This window comes from Plecotus auritus (assembly GCF_963455305.1).
Source record: "Plecotus auritus genome assembly, chromosome: 8".
Lineage (NCBI taxonomy): Eukaryota > Metazoa > Chordata > Mammalia > Chiroptera > Vespertilionidae > Plecotus > Plecotus auritus.
In genome coordinates, this window is record NC_137782.1 from 34074069 (window position 1) to 34099159 (window position 25091).

The 25091-nt window shown below is 38.8% G+C and overlaps 2 protein-coding genes across 9 annotated transcripts in view; both read right to left on the minus strand.

The window, feature by feature from the left end:
• TWSG1 (twisted gastrulation BMP signaling modulator 1) overlaps window positions 1-11716 on the minus strand; it is a 33649-nt gene extending 21933 nt beyond the window's left edge. The window contains exons 1-2 of the mRNA XM_080685942.1: window positions 11482-11716; window positions 9605-9761 (exon numbers count right to left, since the gene is read on the minus strand). Coding sequence (XP_080542068.1) covers window positions 9605-9727 — 123 coding nt within the window. The 5' untranslated portion in view covers window positions 9728-9761; window positions 11482-11716. The remainder of the gene's footprint in view (window positions 1-9604; window positions 9762-11481) is intronic.
• Window positions 11717-14784: 3068 nt separating this feature from the next.
• ANKRD12 (ankyrin repeat domain 12) overlaps window positions 14785-25091 on the minus strand; it is a 108557-nt gene continuing 98250 nt past the window's right edge. For all 8 annotated transcript variants that reach the window (XM_080685944.1, XM_080685943.1, XM_080685947.1 and 5 more), the window contains 2 exons: window positions 20575-20670; window positions 14785-17589 (listed from right to left, as the gene is read on the minus strand). In XM_080685944.1, the coding sequence (XP_080542070.1) occupies window positions 17404-17589; window positions 20575-20670 (282 nt within the window). In that variant the 3' untranslated portion in view covers window positions 14785-17403. The remainder of the gene's footprint in view (window positions 17590-20574; window positions 20671-25091) is intronic.

Here is a 25091-nt window from a genome sequence, read left to right on the forward strand (position 1 = left end):
AACTTATTTCTTATTAATTTAGCATTTCAATAATTATTGTTATTACTTTCTTAGAGAAAATGAGCCCACAATTAAATTTAGGTAATCCTTTAGGTTGTTTAATTAATGGTATATAATTCATTCTCAGTACCTGAATACAATTAGAACTGCTATTGCCCAAGTTTAATCATTGTTTGTAAAGGCAAAATAAGTATCATTGGTCAAGAGCTGCAAAACCAGTGAGTTGGAATTTAATGGTTAGTTCTTCTGTTGCTTTAGTCAGTTAATGACCATATCACCTGCTTCTCTAGTCTGCAAGTCTCAGAAAAAGTGTAGCCGTTGCTCATGGTGCTGATACCGATGAAAAGGCTGAGAAGGAATGGGTTACTGATTCGTTTGAGTTCACGCAAGTGGGGCTCTGGCATCAGGTCTTCTGACTCAAGGTTGTTCTTACTACCACTGCTCTTATATGTGAGAGCCAGTGTAATAATGAAATAAGACATCTGTTCTCTGTGTGCAGGACTATACTAGATGTTCCTTAAAGTTGGGTAATCACACTGTTCAATAATTTTATAATGAAAAAACCAAAAATTTTATACTAAATGGAAAACAAAATTTTATACATTTGGGCTATCTCATATTGCCAGCATGGGTATCCAGAGAATTCGGCAAGACCTTACAAAGCTTATATGAAATGAAAATCTGGCAGGATGTAAAGTTTTGAGACAGAGCCTAATCATTTAAAATGTATTTTACTACATTTTTATTAGGGAAAACCTCCAATATGACATAGAATTTCAAATTTTTGAATGCCAAAAGACAGAGCTTTTACTTATTTAGTTAATTCTCACCTAAGGACTTTTTTTTCCATTGATTTTTAGAGAGACTGGACGGGAGGGTGAGAGACAGAGAAACACTGATGTGAAAGAGACACACTGATTGGCTGTTTCCCGCACCTGCCCAAACCGAGGCCGGGGATCAAGCCTGCAACCAAGGCATAGGCCCTTGACCAGAATCAAACCTGGGACCTTTCGGTCTTCTGGCCAACACTCTAACGACAGAGCAAAACTGGCTAAGGCTTAAAACAACTATTTAATCAACTTTAACAGAAAATCTTATTCAAGGTTCTGGTGAGATCTTAATCCTCTATGCAAAATAAATGGGGGAGGGGACTATCATTCACCTAAGACTAAGACTAGACTGTAAGAGTAAAAATTTATCTTATCAACTTCCAAATTTCTAGGCTAGAGATGGAAACTAATACATTGAGGAAGAATCTGATTTGCAGCATATAACACTGAGTTTCATTTTGTCAGTCATAAAAAGGAAGTGGTATTGTTGGGTTTACCCTTATAAATTTTGGTATCCAAGTGAGATAATGGCTATCAAAATGTTTTTGCAACTCAGCAATCCCTCTCATAGATATTTACTCGAGAGAAATGAAACATATGTTCACACAAAGACCCATATGTAAAAGTATATATCAACTTCATTCATAATCACCAAAAACTGGAAACAACCCAATGTCCATCAACCAGTAAATGAATAAACAAATTAAGGTACCGCCATACAATAGACTACCGCTCAGCAATACAAAGGAAAGAAATACCTGAAACACACAATAATGTGGATGAACCTAAAAAAAGCATTATACTAGATGAAAGAAATCAGAGACAAACAAAAGGCTACATTCTGTACGATTCTGTTTATGACATTCTGGAAAAAGTGAAACTATAGAGATAAAAATCAAATCACAGTCAGGCACTGAGGCTCTGGAGGGGCAAGTTTTGACTACAGAGGAGCACGAGGGAACTTTTAAAAGTGATGAAAATATTCCTTCTCTGAGTATATGTTAGTAAAAAATCACAGAACTCTATACCAAAGAAGAGAGAATTGTATGTAATTATCCTATCTAATAAAAGAGTAATATGCAAATTGACCATCACTTCAAGACACAAGATGGCCGCCCCCATGTGGACACAAGATGGCCTCCACAAGATGGCCTGCAGGGGAGGGCAGTTGTGGGCAGTTAGGGGGTGACCAGACCGGCAGAGGAGGACAGTTGGGGGAGACCAGGCCAGCAAGGGAGGGCAGTTGGGGGCGATCAGGCAAACAGGGAGGGCAGTTAGGGGTGACTGGGCTGGCAGAGGAAGGCAGTTGGGGGAGACCAGGACTGCAGGGGAGGGCAGTTGGGGGGGACCAGACCTGCAGTGGAGGGCAGTTGGGGGGGACCAGGCCTGCAAAGGAGGGCAGTTGGGGGCGGGACCAGGACTGTAGGGGAGGGCAGTTGTGGGCGATCAGGACTGCAGGGGAGGGCAATGAGGGGTGACCAGGATGGCAGGGGAGGGCAATGAGGAGTGACCAGGACGGCAGGGGATGGCAGTTAGGGGTGACCAGGCCGGCCGGGGAGCCAGTTAGGTGTCAATCAGGCTGGCAGGGGAGTGGTTAGGGCAGCCGTGGGCAAACTACGGCCCGCGGGCCGGTTCCGGCTGTTCTATCCGGTTCTCTTGCTCTCCCCTCCGCTCCTTTACTTTGAATTTATATTAGTTCACACAAACACTCCATCCATGCTTTTGTTCCGGCCCTCTGGTCCAGTTTAAGAACCCATTGTGGCCCTCGAGTCAAAAAGTTTGCCCACCCCTGGGTTAGGGGGTGATCAGGCTGGCAGGCAGAAGCGGTTAGGGGCAATCAGGCAGAGGCAGGCGAGTGGTTGGGAGCCAGCAGTCTTGGATTGTGAGAGGGATGTCCAACTGCCCATTTAGGCCCGATCGTAGTGAGATCGGGCCTAAACGGACAGTCGGACATCCCTCAAGGGGTCCCAGATTGGAGAGGGTGCAGGCTGGGCTGAGGGACACCCTCCACCCCCGTGCACGAATTTCGTGCATGGGCCTCTAGTATATATAATATAGTTGTTAAAATCACCTTAACATAGAATTAAAACCTGGAAAGTACTATATTGAAATATTAAGGGTAATCTGTGTTTGTAAAATAGAACTATGAATGATTTACTTTTTTTTCTATTTCTATGCCTTCTGTAAATTTTTTTAAAATATGAAAAATTTTTATAATGGTAAATAAACATTTAATTTATTTGGGTAGTATGACATAAGAGCCAAATTAATGTCTATAGAATTATGAAAACATATACTCAAAACACAAACTGAGGTTCTTAAATACTAAATTAAGCAAACTCTTATTATTTATAATATCTTTGACTACAAAAAAAAAAAAGGCCCTGGGAATGTAAGAACAAACTAGTTAGTAAAAGCATACTGCATAAGCATCAGTAATCAAGGAAGCATTAGGTTGTACCTATGCTGATATTATTTACACATTTTCTTAGATCAAATGGGTATTTAAAAACAAATATATAAAACAAAACATCTTCAAACAATTAGCCCTTATTCAAAAGAATAAACATAATGATATTATGCTAGGTTACAACAAATCTATTTTGACATATTAATATTCTTTAAGGAGATCATCAAACTTTCAAACTGAACAAAAATATCTCAGCTGAATCTTATTATCATATTGTTCTTTATAAATTCCAACTGGTTGGTAAACTTTTGTTCTGAAAATAATATAAACTTAAAACACTACTGAGAACAGTAGTGTTCTGTCAGCTAAATAAATCAGCATACAAGTTCATGTATATACATGAACTTCCAAAATATGTCAAATGGCGCCCATTTCTTACATAAACCTAGTAATAAAATTTTAAATCTTAATTTACTGTATAAGTTCCCCAACAAATTTCTTTACAATAATCCCATTGGGGTAAGGTGGAGGTAGGTATAGATGAGACTGGGCTGGCTATTTGTGAATCACTGTTGAAGCTGAGTGATAGGTTAATGGGGGATTATTTGACTATTTATTTTTTCTATTTTATACTTGAGAATTTCTCCCTGTTTTATATTTGAAAATGTCCATGTCTTCCAATGAAATCCTAATTTTTGTTTTAATATAATAATTCAACAAATGAAACAGCCAGTGAAAATAAATTTGTCTCTACTTACAAATTTTAGCAGCTATTCTAATTGCATTAAACATTTGAAGGGAAACAATGACTTATTCTTCTCTTAAATTACATCAGGCCTAACTCATTACTTTTGGACATTAATTTCAAAGGTTTTCATGAGGTGTTAACTGAAGCAAAAGAGGACAAAAATGCGTTAAGAGCCACACTTTTATGAGCAGGGAAGTAAAATGAAGAGGAAAAAAACACTGTAAGAAAAAAGGTATAATGTTTTTAAGAGAAAAGAGTAAACACTGTATATTAAAAACCAAAATATTACTAGTATTAGTGACAAACCAAGATAATTGTATCAAGAAACTAATGTAGGATTTAATTAGCACTGATTAAGGAAAAAGGAAGAGAAAGTTAATTTTTTTTAGTTTACTGTAATTAAGTCCTTAAGTTATCTGAACTATTTATATTTTTAACCTAAGACAAAAATACATTTAAAAAATCATAATTATTAATAAACTATTTTGATATCCCAACTTATTTCAATAAACCTAAGATTTATTTAATAGTTAAATAAGTTTTTAGAATAAAAAAGCAGACTGTTGATTTAGTACATGAAAGTGCTAAGTAAACACTCAGATAACCAGTAAAGAGCTAAAATAATGCATCAAGGATCTCTGAACCTAAGTTTGAATATTTTCATTAAATATAATGTTTACATCACCCTAAATATGACCATAAATATTTGCCAAAAGTACTCACAAGTCAATTAGCGGTTTTTTTGTTTTTGTTTTTTGTTTTTAGTTCTTACTACAAAATGGGTCTTGAGATTTCTGAGGTAAAAGCATAATATTAATCCAAATTTTATATTCTTTTCCCACATCAGAAGAAAAAACTAGAAAGATCTTGTTAAAAGGAAAATCCTGTATTACCATTTTCCCCCCTGAAATAGGAAAGCTAAACCACTCATTATATCATCAAGGAAATACACCATGATGACAATTTTACTTTCTTGATGTTTAAAGTTAGATTTCTTTCCTGTCAGCAGCAAAAAATAAATATTTATGTAGGGACTACCCTTATTTGTAGCAACTGGTGGGAGTGGCAGGAATGACTGTGCTGCTTGTGGCCATGCTGGTAAAAATATTTACATAACTATGATCTTCCAGGGAAATTTTTTTATATTTAGTTATTTCAAGAGTTGCAGAGAGCTCAATATAAACAAATGGTCTAGCTTATCCTCACAGTACATCATTTCAACACTGCAGATGCTGTTTAAACCAAACCAAAATAACAAAAAGAAAAATTTTAATTCCCTCTAAGATGTAGGAAGTGATATCTTTCTTTAAACTTTAATAGCATTGCCTTTCCTGAAGTACTTCTCTCCAATGTTCATTTCTGTACATGTTCTTGTTCTGTAAGTCTAAGGAGAGAAGCTATTATCATCTAAAATGTCAATATGCCTTGTACTTTGTTGAATGTAAAAGCAGAATTTTAATAACTTACTATGTGCAATGGAAAGCAAAACCCCAGCAATTCTTAACACTCTTTTTTATTTCTTTAATCCTTACCCGAGGATATGTTGATTGATTTTAGAGAGACAGGAAGGGACACACAGAGAAACTTTGATGTGAGAGAGAAACACCCCAACCAGGGATTAAATCTGCAACCCAGGAATGTGCCCTGACCAGGAATGGAACCCACAACTTTTCCGTGTATGGGACGATACTCCAACCAACCGAACCACACTGGCAATTCTTAATCTTTCACAGCATCAACCACCTTGAGAACCTCCTGAAAGCTAGGGACTTTTTTCCTTTTTCATACTGTACATATACAATTTTTAATTCTGAGGATGCCATAAGCCTTTAAGAGATCCAAGGACCCCACTTAACAATCCTTGGCACATGAAACACCAAGAGCCGATCTGTTCTTCAATAGAAGAAAACAGGAATGGAAGAGGGCATCAAAGTTCAAGTTTCTATCAGACCAGTTAGGCTACCCTCCCTCCACACTAGAGCAAAAGACAAGAACCAGGGAAATACTGTTCACTCCCCCCCACCCCCACACTCCAACCACAGCAATAAAACCAGTTGATCAAAACAAACACACCAAAAACTTCTGCTCAGGAAAGTGATCAGCCTCAGAGCAGAAGGGCTTCCCTGCCCCTCGAGGGAAACCCTCCAGTCTGTGTCCGTCAGCCCTGCCCACAGAGAGTCTCCCAATCATGCTTTGAATGCCTCATTCTTAACTATAATGGACAACTAAATAAAAATCGGGGAAGGCCTGCCACACCAGAGACATAAGTTAAAAGAAAAAATAATCTTGGAAGAAATATAAATACAAGTAACAGAATAAATTTCCAATAAGTATCCTCTGAAATCTTGATGAGAATAGAGTGCATTAAAAAACAAGTGAAAGTGTTAATTTCTTCCCATCCCTTCCACCACACTCCCCTCTGAGCCATGCATCCATGCCTCTGGACCTATTGTTCATTAGATCCCACATATAACTGAGATCATGTGATATTTGTCTTTCTCTAACTGGCTTATTTTGCTTAGCATAATAATCTCCAGGTCCATCCATGCGGTCATAAAGGGTAAGAGATCCTCTTTTTTTTTTTTTTACAGATGGGTAGTATTCCACTGTGTAAATGCACCAAAGTTTTTTTTAATCCACTGATAAGGCACTTGGACTGTTTCCAGATCTTAGCTATTGTAGCAGCTTTATTTTTATATGTCTTTTATTGATTTCAGAGAGGAAAGGAGAGGGAGAGAGACAGAAACATCAATGTTGAGAGAGAATCATTGTCGGCTGCCTCCTGCATGCCCTCCACTGGTGATTAAGCCTGCAACCGGGGCATGTGCCCTGACCAGGAATTGACCATGACCTCCTAGTTCTTAGGTCAACACTCAACTACTGAGCAACACCAGCCAGGCAAGCTTTATTTTTTAACTTCCCAAATCTAGAAGCAACAAAGATGAATCTTAATAGGTGAGTGGATAAACAAATTGTGGTACATCTGAAAAATGGAATATAGCTCTGGCTGATTTGCCTCAGTGGTTAGAGCATCGGAATGCCAAATGAAGGGTCACAGGTGTGATTCTCGGTCAAGGGCACATACCTGGGTTGCAGGTTCAACCCCCAGCCCTGGGTTGGGGCGCATGCAGGAGGCAACCACTCTCTCTAAAAATCAATGGGAAAAGTATCCTCAGGTGAGGATTAACACACACACAAAAAAAAGAAAGTATGACTCAGCAATTCCACTCCGAGGTATATACCCAAAAGAAATACAAACCTATCCACATAAAAACTTACACATGAATATTCACAGCATTATTCACCATTGCCAAAAAGTAAAAACAATCCAAATACCCATCAGCTGATGAATGGATAAATTAAATTAGGTATTATCTGTACAGTAGAAAATTATTTGACCATAAAAGAATGAAGTGCTGATACCTACTATAGCATGCATGAATCCTGAAAACATTATGTTCAATAACATAAGATAGACATAAAAGACAACGTATTATATGATCCCATTCATATTAAATTTACAGAATAGGCATATAAAGACATAGAAAGTAGATTACTGTTTGCCTAGAGGTAGGGAAGAAGAAATGGGGCGTGGCTGATAATGGGTATGAGGTTTTTTAGGGTGATGGAAATGTTCTAAAATTACATTGTGGTGATGGTTGCATAACTCTAAATACACCAAAATTCTTCGAATTGTACATTTAAATCGGTGAAATTTACAATATTAGAATTATATATCTCAATAAAGCTGTTTAAAAAAATCTAAGACAGAACATTCATCACAGACTCATATTAATCAGAGTTTCAATAAGAAGATATTATATATAAAAATAATAATAAGAGGGAATGTTCTAGTTTTCATTATTTGAACTAATGGAAATTACAGACCTCTGAGAGTCAAAAAATAATTTGGAATTTAAGTGAATTTCCACCTAAACATGAATATAGTAATTGTTATGCGACTTTATTTCTATTAATGAACAACGAAGCTACATTGAAACAACTGGGAAGTGAGCACAGATTCCCCATCTGACCACAGCACAAAGCTGGAATTAATGTACAGACGACAAAATTTTCAGTGAGCACAAGCCTAAGCAGACATGCCATATCAAAACTTCCATGGACAAAATTAGGTGATATTAAAGAATTACTGGTAATTTTAAAATTGCTAACAGCTATGTGTTAGAGAGTTCTTATTTTAAGAGATGGGTATTAGAATTATGGCAAAATAGTATCAGGGATTTGCTTGAAATTAAAACAGAACCACAGTGGTCAGGGTAGGGGAATAGAGATAAAACAAAGGTAACCATGAGTTAATGATTGCTGTAACTGTTGATTGTAATTGTTATTTATTATTCCCTCATCTCTTCTATTTGTGCTTGAAAATGTTCATAGTAAAAAAAAATTAAAAACCAACCACTCAACTAACAAACTTTTTTATTAAAACTTTTGGTTTGACATGCAAAGTAAGAATAAACAGAGTTGAGATGGTGGTAAACTACATTCACATAAAGTCCAGGCTTCCTAGAATTTCAACTATTAATGAGAAGAACCCAAATTGTCATAATTAAGCACAAAATGCCTATGATCTATAAAAATCATTATTACTTCTAGTACACACACACAATTTCTCTTATGTCAGGGTTATAGACAAGAGGTAGCTGACTCATATTTACACAGAATTCTAGTATGTGTGGTTACTGAATTTCTTAGCCAACAGCCAATAATTAGAAGGGAGGCTAATAAACACACACACAAAGATCATAAGACTGCTGATGATCTATTAGGATGGAAAAGAGAGAACAGCTATATAAGACATGAAGTTCACCACTAATGAACACAACTTTATGAAGAGTAATAACCAGTCTGATTAGGGGAAAGGCCACAGGCTTTGGAGTCAAAGACAGACCCACATTCTATAGCCACTTCCTAGCTATATGAACCGAGCCAAATTACTTAACCTCACTTTTCTCTTGAAATGAGAAAATGACAGTGGTAACTACATCAGTAGGCTTGCTTTGATGACTAAAAAAGATAATTATCATGTATGTGGAAGCTGATTTTCCAATCGCAGATCTACCACTTGCTTGCAACCCTGTAAGGAGCCCTAAGCCAAAACCACCCGGATCAACTGCTCCAGATTCCCAACCCTAAGAAACTGCATGAAATAATAAATGTCTACTGAATTAAGTTGCTGCATTTGGAGGTAATTTCTTACATAGAATAGACACCTAATACATGATGTCTAGCGTGCAATTTGTCTATTATTTGACTAGCTAATTTTTCCCCTAAATATAGTTACGTAGTCTCTTTGCTATGTAAACTAGATTATACAAGAGAAACCCTTCAATTCCTCTGAACAGAGTGCTTATCACCTTGTAACAGCATGTTTATAAAGCTGGATATTATTTTCAGTACTGAATCTCTTGAATCTAACCATGCTTGTATGCAAGTGAACTAAGGGGGCAAAAACCCAGACCACTGTGTCTGTCATAACTCAGTACCTCACCTCTCACCTAATACACTGTATTATATGTACACTCTATATCTGTATATATGTGCTGTATCTCTGCTGTACAATTACTTTAATATTAATAATAATACTCTTAGTCCTACCTGAATGAGGCATTTGCTCACATCACTAGCACACAGTGCTTTGTTACAACTCAGGGACACAGGGATCCATGTCAGGAACACCAAGATGGCTAGAGTAAGCATAACAATAGAATGTGACTTCATGTTTCTTCAAAGACAATCAGTAACTCCCAGGAAGCTAAACCAAAACAAACAACAACAAACAAAAAACTTTAATTCAAAGGTAAGTGCTAGGGTAAAAACAAATACAAAAACGAAAAACAACACAAATAAACCAAACTCCTTGTGTTAGAAGACTTTCGAGTGATCATTTAAAGGTCATTCAATAAAAGATTCAACATGAAAAAACACCCTACAATTTTATATAATAATGTCTTGTTGGCCATCTTCAAAGATTTAGAATACTTAAATTTCTCAGACTATCTAGAAACAGTGACTAGTAAGTTTAAGTGGATATACTAGTATATGTATTTATAGGTCATCAGTAACTTGAGAATATACCAAGCAAATAACTAATATCAAAACTACACTGCTACTATTCAACTTTAGTTTTACGCCTATTATTCAACTTTATGCCTGTATAAAAACTATTAATAGTGTATTCTAATTTTAAAACATTTAACAATATTTTAATTCTTAGAATTAAAACAGATTTTAAATGTAAATAATTCTAGTAATGATGATTATCTCATTGTTTCTTAACATAATTAGAATGAAGCAGCTCAAAGAAAGGAGTTGACAGTCATTCCTTGAATAATTTAGCAAGTAACAAAGGGGATAGTAAATTATTAACTGCTCTTCTTTTGATTCTATACCACAGGTACCATAGATTCTTCAAAATTATTAAGATGCTATTACACTTTCAAAGGAAGAAAAAAAAAAAAAAAAGACCAGGGCAAATTCTGACAGTGGTTAAACAACCAATGTGGCTATTAAATTTTTTAAAAAGCGAAGATACAACTTCTTGGGGGTTAAAACACCCCCTCAATAGAACCAATTAAAATAAATGACTACTGATGTAAGAGGGATAAAAGGTGCGTTTATAGGGCCTTTATAATTACCGTAAACTTGTATACTAAGTATTACGAAGTACAATTAAAACAAAAACAATAAGGCTTCGTACCCAGTATGACTCAATTTTGAAAGAGAAAGCCCTGGTGACGGCTCCCGAGGCCACAGGTATTCTAAAGACCGTTAGTAACCCAATTACCTAATTTATTTAACTACACGTACCAAGTGGAGTGACTTTTGGAGCCACCAGTGGAGGCCAAGGAAGGCATTTGAAAACTGATTTTTTCCAGAACTAGTTTTCATCCTACAACTACCAAAAGGGGATTTTAATTTTTTCATCTCTTACGGTTGTCTTCATCCTACTCCCAAAATCTTACTGGGAAATATTCAAGTCAACAGGGGCATAGACAAAGCAGGTAGCAGAACTATCTAAGAGGCTTCTTGCTTTTTTTCTGAGTTAAGAACAATACCCCATCACAACTGTCTCCACCCGCCGTGAGCTGCTTCTCGGCTCCGGCGACCGGTGCGTGGTCCGCAGGGAGCCGGCGCTGACAGCAGCCTTTGTGCCGCGGGGGAGGCGGCGGAGGCCCTCGCCCCTCGCCCCCAGCTTCCCCGCGCGCGGCGGAGGACCAGGCCGGGAGCGCGGGCCCCAGCGGCGCAGGAAAAGGGGCGCAGCGGTGCCGCGGCTCGTGGCGCCAGGGCCGCCCAGCACCCACCGGCGGCGGGACCCCACTTTGTCCTCCGCGTAGGCGGAGCTCTGGCCGCGCGAGCACTCCCATTTCTCCCGGCTCCCGAGAAGCCCACCGCGGGCACGGCCTCCGGAGGCCCGAGCTCGGGGCACAGACCCTCCCGGCCGCAGACGCCAGTCCCGGCCCGCTCCCGCTCACCGTGCGCCGCGGCACCGCTAGGCTGCCTGGCCCTGGCTCCCCGGCGGCTCGGCCAAGCTCGGACGCGCTGCGGGGCCGTGCGAGAGAGGCAGGCCGCGCCTCCGCGCAGTCGCTCCGCGCAACGCCGCGAGCTTCCAACACCTCAAAGACACAGGCCCGCCCGCCGCCCTCCCGGCCCCCGCTCCCGCCTCCCGCTCAGCACTCCTCCCTCTCCTCCTCCGCCCTCCCTCTGCTCCCCACCATCGCCAGCTCCGCCAGGAGGCGTCTCTCACGCCCGGGGCGCGCTGGACAGCGCACGCCCCCGGCCCCGCCCCGCCCCGCCGGGGCCATGGCTCCGCCCCCAGGAACACACCCACCCTGGCGCCCACGCGCGCTTTCTCTCAGCCCTCTTCCCTGCCCCACATCAGGCTTCAGCAGGCCCCACTGTCAGGCCCATCCTCTGGACTTACCATGTGCTAGCCATGGAACTGAGCTCATTGAATCCTCACAGCAACCCTGTGAGGCAGCTGTTATATGTCCTCTTATAGGGATGCAAGACGGAGGCACTGAGTGATCGAGTGGAGCTGACCTTGTTATTTGACATCAGGGGTCGGATTTGTTAAAGTTCAGGGTTCTGGGATCTGCATGAGACCGACTGAATAAGGATCCCCCAGGGTAGATAGAGCCTTCTTTCAGCAGTTCACTAAAGTCTGCTGTGCCCTGCGTGAGTGCCTGGCGCTGTGCTTAGCATTGTAAATAGTGAGGACAAGCCTTAGGAGCTGGCCAAGAAAAAGCTTACTGGCCTGCGGAGAAAATGGACGGACAGCTCGACAAATGGCTACAGCACACCACTCCAAGCCTCAGTAGGAGAGGGCAGACCTAGTAAGCAGGACGCCAGCACTCATTTCAGCCCCTATTTCAAGAAAGCGAATTCATTTCAACAGCTAGCATGTAGATAAAGGCAATGGAGAATTGCACTCAATTCCTTCCCACAATCCTGGGAATTTGCAGGTGTGGCTCAGTGGTTGAGGGTGGACCTATGAACCAGAAGGTCGTGGTTGGATTCCCAGTCAGGGCACATGCCCAGTTGCAGGCTTGATCCCCAGTAGCGGGGTACAGGAGGCAAGCCTATCAATGATTCTCATCATTGATGTTTCTCTCTCTCCCTTCCACTCTGTAATCAATAAAAAATATATTTTAAAAAAAGATTCCAGAAATATTAAGTTGGAGCCCATTGGGCTATGATCCACAAGGTATTTCTCCTTGGAAATACTGACCTAGTGCTAAAGTGTTAAGCTAGAAGCAGTCTTAAATGCCTTATATGTGGAATCCTGTTATCAAAATTAATTGACGAACAAAATAGAAAAAGAGGCATGGATACATGGGACAGACTGGAAGCTGTCAGAGGGGTGGGAGCGGGGTTACTGGATGAAGTTAGGTGAAGGGATTAGCCAAAGAACGTATATGCATGACACCCAGACACAGAGAGCAGTGTGGTGATGGCCAGAGGGAAGGTGAGGCAGAGGCTGGGTTGAAGTGGGGAAATGGGGAGAAAATGGGAACATCTGTAATACTATCAACAATAAAAATAAAGTTTAAAAAAAGCACTTGGTAATAGTAAATTTAACAAAAAATTCTTACGTTAATTTGAAGTTATCCTTTCTTTTGGGTAAATATTTAGGAGTGAAATTGATAGTATTTTTTTTATAGTAAGTGTATTTTTTACATTGTAAACTACTAAATGGATATCCAAAATGGTGGTAACATTTTGCATTTTTACCAGCAATTGAAGAGTTCTAGTTGCTCAACAGTTTCTCCAATTCTTGGTATTTTAAGTATTAATTTTAGCCATTCTAGTTGGTATATACTGGTATAACATTGTGGTTTTAATTTGATTTCCCTAATGACTAATGATGTTCAACACCTTGCTATGTTTTTTTTTCCTTGACATTCATATATCTTCTTTAGTAAAATGTTAAAATTTTGAGTTAAAAATTTTTACGTTTCCCAAATAAAATATTTTATCAGGCCCTGACCAGTTTGGCTCAGTGGATAGAGCGTCAGCCTGCGGACTGAAGGGTCCCAGGTTTGATTCCAGTCAAGGGCATGTACCTTGGTTGCAGGCACATCCCCATTGGCGGATGTGCAGGAGGCAGCTGATCGATGTTTCTCTCTCATCGATGTTTCTAACACTCTATCCCACTTCCTTCCTCTCTGTAATAAATCAATAAAATATATTTTAAAAATATTTTATCAGATTTAAAAAATATTTTTTGATTTCAGAGAGAGAAACATCAATGATCAGAATTACTGATTGGCTGCCTCCTGCACGCCCCCTACTGAGGACCAAGGCAGAAATCAGAGCATGTGCCCTTGAATGGAATAGAACCTGGGACCCTTCAGTCCCCAGGCGACACACTATCCACTGAGCTAAACTGGCTAGGGCCAGATATGTTTTTAATCAATCTTTTCTCCCAGTGTGGCTTACGTTTTCATTTTAAGTGTTTTTTGAAGGAAAAAAGTTGTAAATTTTAATGAAGTCCTATTAAGTTTTTTCTTTTATGGGTTATACTTTTTCTATTCTAATTAAGGAATTGTTGCCTAACTGAATGTTACTAAGATGTGAATATGTTCAAGAGGAATGTTAGTTTGTAGTTTTCTGTTTACTTTCTGATTTTTGTTTTTTTGGGTGACTACTTCTGTGGAGGTTTTGTATCACCATTTTAGGTAACAAAGGAAACTATGGTTCCAAGAAGCCACTAAGAAATGAATTACAAGGTATTTTAACCAATTAAACTTCACACAAGCTTTTCCAAAGATTAGTATCTCTTGTAACAACCTTTTTGCCATGAATGTTTGAATTTTTTTTAAAATATGAAAATGATTTCTTTAAAATACAAGAAGATAAAACTGTATCATGAGTTTCAAATGGGTAAGTTCTCTGTATCAAGTTTTGGGGTTTTATGTCAGGATACCAGAGAATAAAAAATACTGCTCACATGTTGGATAACTAAGGAAAATATTTAGTACAGCATCCAATTTCTAGAATAAGTGTATAATTATTAAGTCCACTAAAATGAGCTTCATGGGGTCTTTGCATAAGGTTTTTGCAGTTATGAAGTTTGCACATGTGTAACATTTAAAATTCATTTTTGAAACCTCATTATTGAATACACTTGAAAGACCAATTCTTCAGATGCTGTTTGTTTCCCCAAAGTGAGTATTTCTGCCATTTTGCTAGCTGCCCAAGTAAATATTAGTGTTTGGTGTAGAGTCATATGGGAGTGGAAAATTAAAGAAAAATAGCACACATTTCACTTTTTTCTATAAAAATATAACTCTTTATTAAATAACATGCACAAATATCAACTAGTCATTTATTAAACAGATATGATGTAGAACAAGATTTAAAGAAATACAAATCCTTAGATACAGTTTAGTATCTTGTTCATGATATTTGAATAGTTAAGAAAAAAATCACTGATTAAATTAACCATCCTTTGTTCCTCTTTCAGATCCTAAATCTTTTTAGGCATATACTCCATTCCAAGTTTTTTCTAGCATTTCAGAGCTTCAGAATATTTTTAATATCAAAAGCCCTTAGCTACTTAAGTATAAATTTCCAGGAAAGGCATTCACTTTTCTTTTAAGCTATCCTGATTAGCTTTGAGTCATTTTACAAAGGAAATCTGCACAAGCAGAATCATGGCAGAGATGCTCCAGCAACTTGAGGTACCATTATAGAGGGTGAGAACTGTGGTTAATGCTAAAAAGCTGGGAGGCCTAAAACATGCCAGATTCCTGCGTGCTTGCTTTTTCTCTTCTGCAGCTTGTTTTGTTTGGCCAAACTGTTCTACACCCCCTTCTCAGGTTGGACCATCAGCACAAAACGCTTACAAACTTATCCCTCTCATATTTTCTATGACTTCAATGCTCAAAAATCTGTTTGTTTTTTGTTTAGGCAAAAGTATACACAAAATTTGCATTAAGTTTTTCATATTAAAAAGTATGACTTTTATAAATTAGTTTTTAATGTTCCCAGCCTTAATGAACTTAACTTCAACAAAACCAGTGCTTCAAAATCTACCCTGCCTTTCTTGGCCCCATTTATCCAATAAAAAGGGCCAAAATCTCTCATCTAAATTTCTAAACACTACTACATCCAACTTCTATATTAAAGTCCTTGCACTGTGTATTTTTTACACGTGCTTCTTTATTGCGCATGCCAAGTACAATATGAATTTAAATATAAACTGATGTAAAAATTCAAAAATCCCTAAGCTTAATATGTACCTTTGCACTCAACAACTTCAATTTTTCCTTTCTCTCCCATCAGTTGGAATTTCCAACTTGCAAGCTGAATTTTAAACACTTTATTTCTCATACATTCTTTTTACTTTGTTCTATCAGAATAAAAAAATCCAGTATTATTTTATAATTCAAAAAAGTATTGTGGAAAGTTCTATAAATTTTAATCTCATACACTTATAATCAATTTTACATATAACCTAACTTTCCCTTCAAAAATGTTTAATAAGTTTAGCAGCAGGTTTCAGATCAGAAATATTCCTGAATATTTAATCTGTATCATGGTATGGGAGGAACTGGACTTAGTTATTTTATTAAAAACAGCATACCAAATGTTAATTATAAAATTCTGAAAATTATGCTTTATATCTAGATACAAGGAAAAAAATACAGCATATTAATGAATTTTTCATAAACATTGTAGAGATCAACTGGAATATGCCTGTTGCTTTTACTTATTTTGACTACCAAATCTCTTTTTTCATTGCAGTACTGTTTTTATTTTAAAAGTGCAAAGGTTATTAAGCTTAAAACATTATGCTTTAGCAATGTAAAAAAGTTTTACAATGATTTAACATGACCAATAAAATTTATTAAACATATTTTACATATATTCACAGATTCATCATACTTGAGTATTAAAATAGACATTTACAATTTCAGAATTTTCATTCAAAGGCATTTGGGGGTGGGAGGAGAGAATAGGCTCTACTATGAGGTGAAAAAAGAGCTGTTTCTTTGTATGACTAATTCTAAATAATATATCCAACATAGTAAGTCATAGGTACTATGCCAGGAGATTAGTATGAAACACCTTACACTACTTTAGGCATCACTTATGGAGTTAAATTATAGGAAGAAGCATGCAATACAACTAAGTCACAACTTTACAGTTATGGTGATAAAAACAAGCTAACTCAAACACATGCATGCCTTATTTAAAAGTTTTGCTACCTGACCACACTACTGCTACACTCTATACGAACTACAACTTTGGTCCAATAAAACATCAGACAAAACAGGTTTACAATTATTTCTTTGTACATGTTTTGACTACCAATCCCTTTGTATACATTTTGAGCATTAATTACAAGATTTACATCTGCACAGTCTGTATAAAATAAGTTATTAAAAAGAAAGACAATATCAAACTTTGGAAAAGAAAACTGTACAATTTACAAATATAATAAACTGAAGAAAAGTTGTGCCAAGTTTTGCTTCCACATTAGAAACTATTTGGTAGGAATTGAACCTTTTAGTTTACTGATATATTTTAATAAAACTTGAAAAAGATTGCATACTAGTGGTTATCTTGTTAATCAGAGTGCTAACAACTTCCAGCGCCATTAGCAGATTCTCAACTTTTTAAATATCTACCACAGCCTGCCAAATGTAATCATGACCTTTGACCGATATAAATAATAGTTTTCAATTAGAAACTGTTTGGACCCAAGATCCAAAATATTTCTTTTCATTTTTTATAAAATGACAGTGTTTGCTACATAACCAATTATATTTGAACTTTACCAACAATTATAAAGGCATAATATCAGTATTTTTGTCAAAAAGCAATTTTCCACAGTATAACACTCTGGAGTCTCCATAAGTTTAAGATGACACACGAAGTAACGGCTACTATATAGGAGTCAATTCAAAGTCATCATTAACCTCAACAAGGGGAACATAAAACTCCTGGATTTCATAAATGCTGATAGATTTATAGGTGGCAGGATCAAGTTCCTGGAGTTTGAGCTGCCATTCTAATCTCTGAACGGCATTTAAAGCTGCAGCTTCATGTTGTTGCCTCATTAAAAGACAGGTCTATTAAAAAGAAGAGAAAAGTTAATGAATTATTCTATTAAATATGCTTTGTTTACTTTAGGGATATAGTAGAGGTATAAAAAGTTTTTGAGTTTTACAGGGTAGGTGTTTTACCGTCTGTATCCATATGCCAATTATTTCTGGGTCTTCAACTTCATGCACATCTTTATATTTAAAACTGTTGTTTCAGAGGAGAAACCAAGATGGCGGCATAGGTAAACACCTAAACTGCTGCCTCGCACAATTTCAAAACTACAACTAAAAGACAAAACGGACATCATCCAGAACCACAGGAAAGCTGGCTGAGTGGAAATCCTACAACTAGGAGGTAAGATAAAAGCACACGGAGACTCAGAGGAGCTGCAAAAGGCTGAGGTATGGAGACGCACGTGCAGCGGAGAGGATGGGCGGCTGAGTATCTGGCTGACTATCCCAAGCGGGAGGGAGACGGAAGCTCCCGAATGCAATGAACCCCAGTTCCGGGCGAGACCCTGGGGACCCAGACTCATAAGGGGGGAATCTGGACTGTCAGGAAAAGAGAAAAGCACAGGGAGACTCAGGGGAGCTGCGAAAGGCAGAGGTCTGGAGGCGTGAGCGTGAGCGGAGAGGACTGACTGCTGAGTGCGCCGCTGGCTTTCTCAAGCGGGAGGGAGACGGAAGCTCCCGACTGTGCTGAACTCCAGTTCCAGGCAAGAATCTGGGAATCCGGACCCATTTGGGGAGGAACTGGACTGTCTGGCAGCAGGTGAAACTCGAGGGCAGCTTTCTCTCAGAGGTGCTTGCAGCGATTACCGAGGGACACTGAGACCCAGGGGCCTATTAGGGCAGGGCTGATGGGAAGCCAAGGCTGTCTCCTCCACCCTGAGACTCCGCCCCATCCAAGCTGAGCACAGAGGCTTCTGCAATTTTGCAAGTCTTGTCTCATAAGGGTGTCTCCAGCACAGAAGTTCTCCCAGCGTAGACACAGCTGATCCTCACAGCCAATTGGCCTGGAGGTCAATTCCTTCCAGTGACACCAACAACAATCAAGATTTAACTGCAACAAGGCTGTGCACACAGTCCACAAAGGGACGCACCAAGAGTGTCCACCTCAGGTAACTGGGGAGGCTGACCCACTGGGCCCTATAGGTCACCTAGCACACAAAGCTACTCTACCAACTCAGGGAAGCAGCGAAAATGCGGAGACAAAGATACAGATCACAAATGAAAGAAATGAAGGAAAGCAAACGACTGGATATAGAGTTCAAAACCATGGTTATAAGGTTTTTCAAGAATTTCCTAGAAAAGGCTGATAAATTTAGCGAGACCCTCAAGGATATGAAAAAGGACAAACTAGAAATTAAACATACACTGACTGAAATAAAAAATATTATACAGAGATCCAACAGCAGACTAAAGGACCACAAAAATCAAATCAAAGATTTGAAATACAAAGAAGCAAAAAACACCCAACTGGAAAAGAAAAAAGAAAAAAGAATCCAAAAATTTGAAGATAGTGTAAGGAGCCTCTGGGACAACCTCAAGCATACCAACATCATAATTATGGGGGTGCCAGAAGAAGAGAGAGAGCAAGATACTGAAAACCTATTTGAAGAAATAATGACTGAAAACTTCCCCCACCTGGTGAAAGAAATAGACTTACAAGTCCAGGAAGCGCACAGAACCCCAAACAAAAGGAATCCAAAGAGGACCACACCAAGACACATCATAATTAAAATGCCAAGGGCCAAAGACAAAGAAAGAATATTAAAAGCAGCAAGAGAAAAACAGTTAGTTACTTACAAGGGAGCACCCATACGATTGTCAGCTGATTTCTCAACAGAAACTATGCAGGCCAGACGGGAGTGGCAAGAAATATTCAAAGTGATGAATAGCAAGAACCTACAACCAAGATTACTCTACCCAGCAAAGCTATCATTCAGAATTGAAGGTCAGATAAAGAGCTTCACAGATAAGAAAAAGCTAAAGGAGTGCATCACCACCAAACCAGTATTATATGAAATGCTGAAAGGTATTCTTTAAGAAGAGGAAGAAGAAGAAAAAGGTGAAGATAAAAATTATGAACAACAAATACATACCTATCAACAAGTGAATCTAAAAATCAAGTGAATAAAAAGTCTGATGAACAGAATAAACTGGTGAATATAATAGAATCAGGGGCATAGTAAGGGAGTGGACTGTCAATTCTCTGGGGGAAAGGGGTGTGGGGGTGTGGGAAGAGACTGGACAAAAATCATACACCTATGGATGAGGACAATGGTGGGGGAGGTAAGGGCAGAGGGTGGGGTGGGAACCGGTGGAGGGGAGCTATGGGGGGAAAAAATAGGAACAATTGTAATAATCTGAACAATAAAAATTAAATTAAAAAAACAACTGTGGTTTTAAATGAGATTTCAAATTAACAAAAGAATCAAGAAAATCTGAGAAGTGATTTGTGCTGAAGATCTAAAACCAAATACTTTTCTTTATAGAGTTGCAAAATATATTTCTTCTCTTATTATTTTCCCATTCTTTCATGTTAGAACTATAACCAGACTTGTATATTGGACAATAAACATAAAGATCCCCATTAGAAACTCATTTTTCTACATTGGTCCTGAAGAATAATATGGCTTTTATTTTTCTTTATTTTCCAAGTGTGACCTAGTGTGAGGATTCATGACCAGTATTTCCTTTCCTAATCATTCCTCTCTAATACAGCTACAGTATCTGTTTGTGAAGGGGGAAGCAGCCCTGGCCGGGTACCTCAGTTGGTTAGCATGTTGACCCAATACGTCAAGGTTGTGGGTTTGATCCCTGATCAGGGCACATACTAGAATCAACCAATAAATGCATAAATAAGTGGAACAACAAATTGATGTTTCTCTCTCTCTATCCCCCCCCCACTCCTCTCTCTTTCTAAAAATCAATTTTTTAAATTTAAAATGAAAAAAAAAAAGAGAAGGGGAAAGCATCCATTTAAACTGAACTTCTTAATATACTTACCTTTAATTTGTCAAATTTATCATCCACATCTTGTAACCAAGACATGAACTGTCTTGCATTAAAGCGATCCCTCACAGAAGTTTTACTGTCATCAGACTGCAAGAAAACATTAAATATAGTTGAATATAATAAAATACAATAAAATCCACTTTAAAATCTATATGTCATATATCTTTTCATGTTATATTCCACTTTTTAAGGAATGGAAATATATTTTGAAAAAGGATAAAATATTATCTGAATATTTTAAAAATCTGATAAAGCATTTATTTCCATATTGAGTAGACAGAGTAGTTATTAGAATTCTTAGGATGCTGGGTTTAGTTATTAAATAAATAGAATCCTATTTCTCTGTGAGTCAAAGTTGTTTCTCTAAAAGACATGCCATCTCAAGTATTATGCTGTGACATTCTTTATAAAGTAAAATTTATTTCATATTTAATTAAAAGTTTACCATCAACATTAATGTAGGGAGAAAAAGTGGTAAGGTGGGAGACAATTCTTTGAGGCAGATATTTTTTTCCAGGACCAATATTTTGGAGTGCTCATAATGAAATTTTATATACCAGTTTTGGAATTAAGGTAAGCTATATTCAACTGTCAGCTTTGTATCATACTGTGTAATTACTTGAACTCATGCACTCAATGTTCAATTCTGTAAAATAGGGTAAAAATAGTTCTTTTAATCTTTTTTTGAGAATTTAAGAGTCTCTTAACACTTGTACATACAGGAAGCCTCAATCTAATAAACATCCTATATAATAAAAACCTAATATGCAAATCAACCGAACAGTGGAATGACCAGTCACTATGACAGCACTGACCACCAGGGGGCAGACGCTCAATGCAGGAGCTGCCACCTGGTGGTCAGTGTACTCCCAAAGGGGGAGCGGTGCTCAGCCAGAAGCCAGGCTCATGGCTGGCGAGCGCAGTGGTGGTGGCAGGAGCCTCTCCTGCCTCTGCTGCAGGTGGGTGGTAAGGAGTGAGGGGTCCTGGACTGTGAAAGGGATGTCTGTCGGCTTAGGCCTGATCTCCGGCAGGCAGACATCCCCCAAAAGGTCCCGGACTGAGAGAGGGCGCAGACCGGGCTGAGGGACCCCCCACTCTCCCAGTGCATGAATGTCATGCACTGGGCCTCTAGTTTGCTATAATTATTACTACTATTACTACCAGTGCTATCAAAATGACATCCATGCATCAGGTAGCTTCACACTTACATATTTAGCCATTATCACTTCCTCCTTAGTCCTCAAGTAAGATGTTTTGACTACTTTACATTTTATTGTTGAATCTCTTTTTAATATTACAAGTTTATTTTGAAAAGAAAGAAGTATAATAAGAGAGTAGAGTGATGAATGATCCAAGCCCTTATTCAGGAAAGGTAGATTTATTTTTTTTCTTAGCTCCTCAGAGGCTATTCTTTATAAAACAAACCTGTTACTCAGACCTTCTCCTCTAAAGTCAGCTGTAAAATGATGGGTAACAGGTTCCATAGTTTTCCTCAAGAATAAGAATTTATTTTGCCTTTTAATTTAATTATTAGGCAGATTTAATTTAATTATTAAGACTGATCCTCCTCAATGATTTTAGAATCATTCTAAGGTTTACTGGGAAAATTCACTTATTTTTGAAATTCTCTTTATAACCCATTTGGGGCTATAGATTTCTCAATAAAGCTGTATTTGTTCAGTATCAATATGTTTTCATCTGTCTTTCAGCAGAAAAATCTGAATGTTTTGGTCCAGTGGCTTTCCATCTCTACTTCCAGTTTGCCTATGAATTTGTTTATATTTTTACATGTCTTTGTCCTTTCAATGAGTTTTGGGAGGAAGAAAAAAATAAATGGATGTGTTTACTCAACCATTCTGAACTAGAAATCCTCAAGAGACTTTCCTTATAGCTTGATTTATAAAGTTCTAAAATTGATTCATGATTTTGTAATTGCATGAAACTTAATAAGTCATCAAGATACCACATGGTCTAGAGCCCAGCCTTTAGCAAGAGGGCTAAACTGCTCATTTAATTTTATTAAAAACCATTCATTCTTTCCTTTAAAAACTTTAAAGTTGGAAATTATGTAAAGTCCTTTGTAGAAGTGTCTATTTTCCTAAGGGTCAAATAGTTCTTTCCTAAGATCGATCCAATTATTCATTTTAATAACAGTTTCTGTTACCTCTGAGTGCTCTCATTTGAATAAAACAGTTGGTGGCTTAAGAAAGTTTGAAATCTACTTATCTTGTTTAATCTCCTTTTTAGCACATGAGAAAAATTAAAAATAAAATACAACCAGAGAGAAGACAGTAACTTTCTCTGTAATATACTTTATATCCCTTGTATTTCTAGCTTGTCCAATTTAAAACAGCATTTCCTAGTCTTTTTTTTTTAATGATATTTTATTGTCCACGTTTACACTTTTTATCTTAATCATTATATTCTCTTATGACCAATAAATTTCATTCTGGTTTATGAAACAAAAAAATTCTGACAACTGAGATGTCTAATTCAGGTAATTTATATGCAGCAGTAAACTTTGTTCAAGATACAACTACAGTTTTTCAATTGCAGTAGGCCCTTGAATATTTTGTTTTGTGCTATGTTTCATTATAATGCTGATGAGATGCTATAGAAACTTAACCCTTGTTTGTATCAATGAGCCTGTTGTAATACTAGCTTCATTATATGTTGTTTTGCTTAAAGTTGCAGAATCTGTTGACTATGTTAAGTGAGGACTTACTGAGTATTAATATATTCAAAAAACATCCAAGATCAAAACAAAACCTGGCCCTATGGTAGCACTGTTGCAACTTAGAGGTTCGGTCTGCCTGTACTGTTTTCCAGCTTACAGTAGCTTTCTAGCTGCTTGAAGGCCAGACTGAATGTATAAGTATCCACTTTAGAACCAAATTATAAATTACCTATAGGGACACTATCCTAAACACATATTTGTTTTGTAATTATCTACTTTTATGATGTAAAAGTTTATTATTGTAATACATTTTTCCATATGAACTGTAAACCTACTTTTGCCCACCCCTATATCTATACTAATAAAAGGGTAATATGGTAATTAGACCAGAAGACCTTCTGGATGTCCTTCCGGACAAAGCCATGGTGGTGGGGCCGAGGGAGAGGCAGTTAGGGGCGATCAGGCCAGGAGGGGAGGGCAGTTGGTGGTGATTAGGCCAGTGGGTGGGGGGCAGTTGGGGGCAAGCAGGCTGGCAGGGGGGCCAGTTAGGGGTGAGCAGGCCGGTGGGGGGGCAGTTGGGGGCGAGCAGGCCGTCAAGGGGGGCAGTTGGGGGCAAGCAGGCCGGCATGCAGAGTGGTTAGGGGTGATCAGGCAGGCAGGCAGGTGAGCGGTTAGGAGCCAGCAGTCCCAAATTGCAAGAGGGATGTCTGACTGCCGGCATGTCTGACTGCCGATCCTGTGGGATCGGGCCTAAACCGGCAGTCAGACATCCCCCGAGGGGTCCCAGATTGGAGAGGGTGCAGGCTGGGCTGAGGGACACCCCCCCCCCCCGTGCACAAACGTCATGCACCGGGCCACTAGTTGTATATAATAAAAGGCTAATATGCAAATCGACCGAATGGCAGAATGACTGGTCACTATGACATGCACTGACCACCAGGGGGCAGATGCTCAACGCAGGAGCTGCCCCCTGGTGGTCAGTGCGCTCCCACAGGGGGAGCGCCACTTGGCCAAAAGCCAAGCTCATGGCTGGCGAGCGCAGCAGCAATGGCAGGAGCCTCTCCTGCCTCCATGGCAGCACTAAGAATGTCAGACTGCTGGCTTATGCCTGCTCCCTGTAGGGACATCCCAAGGGCTCCAAGACTGTGATAGGGCTGAGGGACCCCCCCTCCACTAAGAGCACGAGTTTCGTGCACTGGGCCTCTAGTATATTATATAATACTAGAGGCCCGGTGCATGAAATTCGTACACGGGTAGGGTCCCTAGGCCTGGCCAGCAATCAGGGCCGATCAGGTTCCCCGCCTCCTCTTTCCCTTGCTCCCTCAGTGCCCCACTGCTGCCGCTGGTTGCCCACCATGTTCCGCACCACCCCCTGGTGGTCAGGGCACATCACAGCAAGCGATCGAACTCCTGGTCTCTCCGTCGAACTCCCGAGGGGACAATTTCCATATTAGCCTTTTATTATATGGGATAAACTTTTATGCTATAAACATTATTAGACATGGTATTATATTAAGCAGTGGTTGCCAAGCGGTAGTCCGTGGACCACTGGTGGTCCATAAGGTCCGAAAGGTTGGTGACTGCTGTTTTAAGGAAACCTTTGGAGCAGTGGTTGCCAACCAGTGGTCTGTGAGGTCTGAAAGGTTGGCGATTGCTGTACTAGAGGACTTTAGAAAATGGAGGATCAGGTGACTTGGGAATACTTTGGTCTGAAAGACTTGTTTTTCTCATTTGAGCTTTACTAATTGTTGAATTCAAGTTTCTTCAATGGAAATACATTACAAAAAACCCCAAGTTGTATTAAGAACATTCTAACTGTATCAGCGAGCAC